This window comes from Gadus macrocephalus, chromosome 12 (genome assembly GCF_031168955.1).
Source record: "Gadus macrocephalus chromosome 12, ASM3116895v1".
In the NCBI taxonomy this organism is placed as follows: Eukaryota; Metazoa; Chordata; class Actinopteri; order Gadiformes; family Gadidae; genus Gadus; species Gadus macrocephalus.
This window is the reverse complement of record NC_082393.1, coordinates 24273968-24282024: the sequence shown is the minus strand read 5'-3', so window position 1 is coordinate 24282024 and position 8057 is coordinate 24273968. Positions and strand designations below refer to the sequence as shown.

The following is an 8057-nucleotide window of genomic DNA, read 5'->3' as shown; positions in this document are numbered from 1 at the left end:
TGCTAGCTAGCATCCAAAACCGCATCTCATGCTGGCTATTTTGGGGCGCGTGGGAATATCAGTTATCCTACCCAGACACTTTTAAGAACTAAGTGCATTGATTGATTTTTGATAGCCCCCCGAAGTGGGAGAGGAAACGGGAGGAAATCTTTTGGTTCGTATTCTCTAAACTTGTGCTAGTAACCGCGTAATCCATAACTTTCCGTTTCCAACTCATCAATTATAGAGAGGAATCAATTACCCCGGATGAGAACACTCGAAGACTCTAATGCGTCCGTTGCGACGCTTTACCTGGCTAGCCTTTCTTTCTCTTCTTACGCGGTTCCACAATGGGTCCGTTGCTAACAACGTACAGGAAATACACTTTATAACATGAGCATCATACCACATGCGCTGTTTTAATATAGCATTAGATCTGATCCATCAGGGCTCGGGCAAGAGGGAAAGATAGCGCTTGAAAGTGACCGGTATTAAGATCCTGTCTGAGGTACGACGACATAGGTTACGCAGTGATTGGAAATCAGGGCGTCCGGCCCACCGCAAACCCAAAAAGCATGCACACACATACGCACACATCCTCTATTAGTCAACTGCTGCCACAGTGTTAGAAAGCATGCCGAGCGCGAGCGTCTCTGAACGCACGCGCGCACGCACGCACAAACGGATGTCAGACCTATACAAATCAACAGGGTATGAAGTGATAACAATCATGACACACCAACAACTAACCACCAAAACCAGGGTTCTTACAGAGAAACAGTGAATGACAGTCGAGTGATCCTTCCGATTAACACACCCAGGATGTAAGCACATAGGCATCGGGGGGTGACGCATTTTATTTCAGAAATGTCTTTTTCGCCATCGCTTAATGCTGCTGACGCAACGTCAGCTGGCGTGTGATGGTCGTTGCGGATGCGGTTACGTGGATTTTTTCAAGGTTACCCAAGCCGGCTACAGAGGAAGTCGCCCTTCGGTCAGTCATTCAGTCAAGTCAGCTGTGGAGAGCATACCGCACGTCACCCCAGCTGCTGTCTGAGGGCTCTCGACCTTGTTTGCCTCGCTCAAGAACTCACGCCTTATCTCGCCTCACTTTCACTATTGATCACCGCCGGTGAGTCATGCCGCACTGACTCAAATGCGGGCTGCACTCAATCGCTATCCCAGATCCCCGCGCCACCTCATTCAGGTGCACACTCAGTCTGAAGCCCAGGCTACACACTAGGCTTCCAGGAATCATATGCTAATATTGACTGCAGAGGCTGCCATCTGGACAACCCAAGACCCTCAATCTATCTATGAGTGAGTGAGATAACAGAGCCGCTTCCTGGAAACGGTTAGCGTTAGTGCCATGTAAGCGTCTAGGTTTCTGTAGCCGAGAGCGAAACACGACTGAGGTAAGACTATGGCAACAGGCAAACAAAAAGGGGTTATCGTTGAGAGCAAAGATTACGTCAAACCTGCAAGCATACGAATGTTGCAAGGGCACTTCTGCTTATTCGATGCAGGATGTCCCCTTTGATTAGACTTCTTTTGAGACTTTGGTAAGAGGTCTCTATGCAGATTTCTCTGCCTTTCGGCTCTCTTCAACGCGTCAACAGCGCATCTCATCGTGCACACGCCCAACTACCAACACGTCATTCAAATTTCCGGCTTAAAACAACAGCATGCAGACAGTCACATACACCTTACCTGTGTTTCTGTGAGGCTCTCCAAGGCTTGCATGACGGACTGCTCGGGTCGCGATGCTTGAGACTACATTGGACGAAGGCAACGGGAACAACAAAAAGAACAAAATAGCATTAGTGGTTATGTCTCAAATGGAAAACACAATGGTAATAACATAATATTGCCCTTGATGACATGAAGCGATCCCAATAACTATCCTGCTTCCCACTCCAAAAGGACAGAGTGTGCAGATTCTTACCATTAAGCCTGCTTCAACAGTTGGAACAAGTGTCAACTTGCTCCCATCTAAGATCCCCAGATCCTGGAGTTTGCCCGAACTTAGTCGCCTGCAGGGTTGGGAGAAAGAACCCTACAATTAGTGCATGCCAACAATATCGTCTCTCCTCCAAAATACAAACACCCTTCAGCCCGGGAAGGCAGTCAGACCTCAAAACTAGTTTGCGAAAGAGTCGAGCGGGGGGGAAAAGCTCCCGGAATAAAAGAGCTATTGATCGGGCTGTCATAATGCAGTCCCAACAATACTGAGGCTCCACAAACGGTTTGAAGGGCGATTGGGCACTGCTGCCATGATCCAAAGTGGAGCTTTATCGTAGAGTATTCAAAGGCACAGGGTGAAAGTTGAAAGGATGGCTAGTTATTGTCAAGTATCGTAAATGAAGGGGCAAACATATTGAATTGTGTTGTTAATTGAAAGCTGAGGATTCGATCAATTTGTATGTGGTTCAATAAAGAATTGAAATGCAACACATTAAAAAGTGTAAAATAAATACATAAATAAAGCTTTTCTTGCAAGGTAACGATGATGCACCCAGGCCAGAATTAGAATTACTATGAAGCAAGTCCGGTATCACAGAAGCAGCGCAAATTTAGCATTTTCTAATTACATGTTGCAGAGACTGTTCTAAGGTAAGGGGGAGAGGTTTAACCCCCCCCCCCCTTCGCCCACTGGCATAATTGTTAGCTCATTAGAATATGGTAATAGCGTAGTTTCTACTAGCGGTAAGTAATAAAGGGAAGTGTGTTGTTTAACCACATCCATTGTCCACACAGGGTCCTTTAATCAAAACAGCAGAGCCGCAGCTCGGAGCTGTTTTAGAGGCCCGGTCCTCTTTGCGCTGAATAAAGCAGACGGGGCGTGAAAGGGAAACGTGAAAGGGAGGAATGAGAAAGGGAGGTATGGGAAAGCCTATCCTGCTGCACAACGCGTCCAAGGAAACCCACGGAGCTGGGAAAGCCGCTCGCTGTAGTCCTAATTCTCCTCTGCAGGAAATAGCTTTGAGCACGACTAGGATTGTGCCCTGACCCGGGTGGTGTATTAAAATCAAATAGTGTCTCTTGTCGGCAAAAGTAGGCTAACATACAATGAAAAGCCAAAAATGTAAGTCCATTTACACCAACAAAAAGGGGGGTTCTATCGAATATATTGCTCACAGCACTTTAAGGCGTCATCCAATACGTCCCCTTTGTCGACACAAGCAAATGACTCGAATTCAGCTTTGTAATGACTAACTGGTTTATTGACACAACCTTATGAATCGTCTTATCAGTCCAGCTCCAGTGACCGATACGTCCTATGCGTAATTCCAATCCAGTGCGTCCTGCCAGTCAATAACATCCCCCCTCGAACGTGGTGCTTACAGAGCGACCGACGTCGCCCCTGAAGACCCCCACAACTTTAGTTACTGATGAAAGTAGCCCACACTTTTACATTAAAAACACGTAAAACGAATACGGGTCTACTCACGTCTCTTTGTGCAGCAGCGCCAGTCGCTCCTTGGGTACTTTGAGTTTCTGGGACAGCCTCCTCTTCAGCCCCTCTACGGTCTCCTCGGAGGGGATGGACAGCTCGAAGCGTGTGCCGGTAGTGGAATGGATGTACAAATTCATGGAGGGTTCACTCGGGACGGCCTCGCAGGACGGAGCCCCTCGGCTGGTGCAGCTGCGGGCGCTGGGGTGTTGGTCCATTCGATAGCCTGCACGGGTCGGGGGGGACGGGGGAGACGAGACGGGCAGAATACGGGTGAGGGTCGGTGTGCGTATAGGTCCGTTCAATGGGGGAAAGGTCTCCCGTGTTAAGGCATGGATCTGAGTGCGAATGCGAGAATTTAGGACGGTCTAGAGGTATCTTCCCATTGAGTAGAGTCGATCAGAAAGTCCGCTTCTCCCCGTTATTTTCATCCGAATAACAATTCCAAGAAGAGTCAAGCTATTGTGTTTTTGTTTCTCGACGCATCTACTCCAAAGTGCGGCGTCTCTGATTCCCCCGAAGCTACACAGATCGTATGAACACAGAAATACGAGTAGTTGTCCCGAAAAAGACCCTTTTCATTTAAGGAATACGGATCGTTACCTTGGAATAGAAAAATACGAGGACAGGTCGAGATAGGAGAAGTATATCTTTCCAATTCCAATAAGTCTTCGAGCTTCTAAAAGGCTAAATGCATGATATTTCACCCGCAGAGCCTTGTACAGATCGGCTATCCGTCGTGCGCTCGTAGACTTCCCCACAGCAGCTCCAAGGAAACCTCGACAATGGACATGAGCACAAAGTACGTTACTTCCACCGGAGATAAGGCACGCCCACAGCCGCGAGGACCATTGTCCAATCACACGAGAGCACCTAGAGGACGCTGACGAGCGGCGGACGCCCTTAACCAATTAAACAAAGTTATCCGCTCCCACGTGGAGAGCCGACAAGACCCGGCCATTCATGATGAATGATAGCGAAATCTGTCCCAATACTACATTACCTCAGAGCTTTTGGACGCCCAATGGGATCATGGCATATATGGGATAGGTAGCAAAATTAGCAAATGAATGCAGTTTACACTGGCTTTAACGTGAACATTATTACACAGATTCAAACAGGCCGTTTCAGTGTGGGACTTGGCGCTGTGAAATCTGACGAGGGGGTGAGCGGGTGACAGCCCGCGATGACGAGCGAACCGAGAACGCAAAGCACATCAGGGCGTCAGGTGGTTATATCTAGGTGCGTTGGAGTTGGAGCATCAGAGCTTCCATCGTGGCAGTGGTCCGTAGGCCCAAATGTCGCGTAGGCCTATCTGATGTCTCATTGGAATTTTAAACTAAACCTCAAAATGACAGTCCCAATTAGTAATTCGTGTTTTCCATTTCTTACTTTGCTGTATCATCAAATGAGCGTAACTCATATTTAACAATCGGGGGAGATCATTTCGCAGTGGGCCCATGCATATACATTACGATGGGAACGATGTGGATGAGCTGTATAGTCTACATAAAGATACTACAGCGCCCCCCAGCGGCAGATGGGCGACTCTTCACAGGTGAAACAGGTGGAGTTTTACGGTGCTGATACAAGACCTGCATTGTGCTGAAGCCTGACAGCAAACTTGGAACCAGAGGGAGGTGGGGGGGGGGGCATTCAATAGTCCTGTATTATAGCTCTGATCAATTTAGTCATCAAATTCAGAAGTCCATTGAATTCAGAAATTCAAAGTCCAGTTCTCAAAGGATAGGCTAGTCTTGTCTCAGTATATCAATTAAGGGTTATTGTCCAATAAGCTTGTGATTTTAGGACATGGTCGGGGATCATCTGCATCTGCTGAACGCCACTAATTCGCTCCATAATTAGAGTGGCTGCATAGATTACAGTCAGTCTATGCACTATGTATAGAATATGCCCATTACATGTTAGGCGAGAATATTGCTTCCCCACATGCTTTATACTGTACGGATATACTGACGCTGCCTTGCACCGGTAGAAAAGCTGCAATATCTTCCAAGTGTTACACTCAGCCTATAGGTCATTTCTAAAGGCATACATCACGATGTAATAGGTTACGATTTCATTTGTAATCCTCAACACAGTCATGTAAGGGTTACAGCTTTATATGGATAACGTGACAACAGTACAGGTCTAAAAATGTGCTGAGGTATCGGTGGCGAAAGCCCTTACCAATTATTGTGGCGAAAACTTTAAAGCTTCGCGTAAAAGTCTCTGACGTTCCAATATGTTTCCCCAGCTTTGGGATAAAAGACACAAAAAATGCAAAAAAAACAAAACCAAAAACTCTTCCCTGGGCCTTTATCCAAATAGCCGAAAAAGCCGAGCCAGGTCAATAGAGCGATGTGTATTCCTCGACAATAAGAGGCTCCATGTAGGTCCTCATGAGATGTCTTTGATGTGTTTCCTCGCTGCAGGTTTTGTTGGTAACAACGCAGTAACAGAGGCGAGATACTTAAAGCAAGGCGAGTGGAGGGGAGGAGAGACGCACTGTGTTTAGTCAGCATGGGATTTAAGGTCGTCCAGGCGCAGACGTCCTTTTCCCCGCTTGAATCTAGTGGAATACGTTTTTCATGTAAGGACTTTATTTTCTCGGGTGCAGTATTTATAATAGTTTAAAACGTTAAATATATAAGGTTTCGTAGAGAATATGCTAATGGAGTATATGTGATGTAAGGAATCATAACCCTGGTCCACCTTAACCACTAGTCAATGAATTGAACGCCTTGCTGTTATCAGGGGCGTTGCCGTTTTTTGACGACAGGAGAGAGAAAAAAAAGTTGTCACCGGGCAACAGGGAAACCGACTGCATGGATACGGGAAAGGATAAACAAACATGCCTGGCACCCGCGGTCAATGCAGGGAAACGCTAGCTGCGTAACACCTCAACTGCACAAATATGGTCAGATGTGACGATATGCTATTACACATATTTTACATACATACGCACGCAACACACAAACACAACAATTCTGTTATGAAGACATTTAAAATGTTTACCTGCAAAAAAAAGCCATATATTTTAACCAGATATCAAATTATATTATATTCTTACATTTTAACTTTATTCTTTAAAGACAACTAGTGCATTCAAACATTTGCATCTTATTTGAAGGACTTTAACTCTAACCAAAAATATTATGTGAATCATCAGGGCACAGGGTTCAACATCTGAGTGAACACATACACACTGCGTCTGTCCACCTTTCTTTGGATCCATCTGTTATCCCTCTTGAATCTCCGGATTCTTGTCTTCTCTTCTTCAGGTACCCGTTGTGTGATTGATGGTAATGATCTGATACAGGCTACCTGGGTCGACCTAAAACAAAAGCAGTGAGAGTATTTAGTGTCATTGTTGCATTTCTATATTTTTTACATTTTAAATCTTTCTGTCTGTCTGTCTGTCTGTCTGTCTGTCTGTCTGTCTGTCTGTCTGTCTGTCTGTCTGTCTGTCTGTCTGTCTGTCTGTCTGTCTGTCTGTCTGTCTGTCTGTCTCTCTCTCAGCTTTAATCTTGCAGGACAACTGTGTCTTTGAGAGAATAGACAGAGAAAGAGAGGGAGACGGGGAGAGAGAGAGAGAGAGAGAGAGAGAGAGAGAGAGAGAGAGAGAGAGACCGACAGACAGACAGACAGACAGACGGACGGACAGACAGACAGATAGACAGACAGAGAGAGAGAGGAAGAGATAGACAGACAGACAGATAGATAGACAAACATAGAGAGAGACAGACAGACAGACAGACAGACAGACAGACAGACAGACAGACAGACAGACAGACAGACAGACAGACAGACAGACAGACAGACAGACAGAGGGAGGGAGATATCAGCAGTCAGACAGAGTGAGAGACAGGCAGACAAAGAGACAGACACAGACAGACAGACAGACAGACAGACAGACAGACAGACAGACAGACAGACAGACAGACAGACAGACAGACAGACAGACAGATAAAGAGAGAGGGAAAGACAGAGAGAGAGAGACAGACAGAGAGAGAGAGACAGACAGACAGACAGACAGACAGAGAGAGAGAGAGAGAGAGAGAGAGGAATGCACGTGCAGTAGTGTTTTTACGTCAGTCACATGAAAGAGTCTGGTTCTTCTTCTTTTTTGTTCTCCTTTCTCCAGTGATTGGCCGTTTCTGAGACGACAGCCGTCTGGGAAGATGACAGAGCAGGTGAGGTGGGGCCCCTGTGTTTACGCTGTTGCTGTGCTGTGCTTCCTTTGTTTGAAACACAGCCAGAGGGAGCGGAAGATATAGGTCAGGAAGAAATCCATATGCCGTTCATAAACAGGAAGAGGGTTGGATTGTTTCTTTAAAGCAATACTGGGATTCACAAGCCCATGCACACTGTCCCTCCAACTAAAGAAAGACATGGTAGTTCAGTCCTACGTTTGTCTGATTCATTCACCTGAATGCATAAGTGAAGTCTAATCCTAAACGTTTCACTGAAGTTCTGCTCCACGTTGATTCGTTCGTTTTTTACTCCACTTACACTACGTTCTTTCTCGTCTGCCTCATCCTGCGACGTTTCTAGATCCTCCCTCCCTCCCTCCATGGTGATTAGGTAAATGAGTTGTTTAATATGCCTATTCATCATCATG

The 8057-nt window shown here is 46.2% G+C and overlaps 1 protein-coding gene across 2 annotated transcripts; it reads right to left on the bottom strand.

Moving 5' to 3' along the window:
* Positions 1–667: 667 nt before the first annotated feature.
* midn (midnolin) lies at positions 668–5896 on the bottom strand. Of its 2 annotated transcripts, none has more exons than XM_060067040.1 (4): positions 5624–5896; positions 3431–3659; positions 1925–2012; positions 668–1752 (listed from the first exon to the last, which is right to left on the bottom strand). In XM_060067040.1, the coding sequence occupies exons 2-4, from the start codon at positions 3649–3651 to the stop codon at positions 1675–1677; spliced, it is 387 nt and encodes a 128-aa protein (XP_059923023.1). In that variant the 5' UTR covers positions 3652–3659; positions 5624–5896; the 3' UTR covers positions 668–1674. The 2 variants fall into 2 exon arrangements, with proteins under 2 accessions (XP_059923023.1, XP_059923024.1); XM_060067041.1 differs by lacking the exon at positions 5624–5896 and adding an exon at positions 4037–4981.
* Positions 5897–8057: the final 2161 nt, after the last annotated feature.

Excerpts from the sequence above, each read along its gene's own strand:
- midn (XM_060067040.1), bottom strand. The coding sequence starts at position 3,651 with ATGGACCAACACCCCAGCGCCCGCAGCTGCACCAGCCGAGGGGCTCCG. Across the intron at positions 2,013-3,430 it reads GCGCTGCTGCACAAAGAGAC|GCGACTAAGTTCGGGCAAAC; the intron begins GTGAGTAGACCC and ends CCAACCCTGCAG. Across the intron at positions 1,753-1,924 it reads CTGTTGAAGCAGGCTTAATG|TCTCAAGCATCGCGACCCGA; the intron begins GTAAGAATCTGC and ends CGTCCAATGTAG.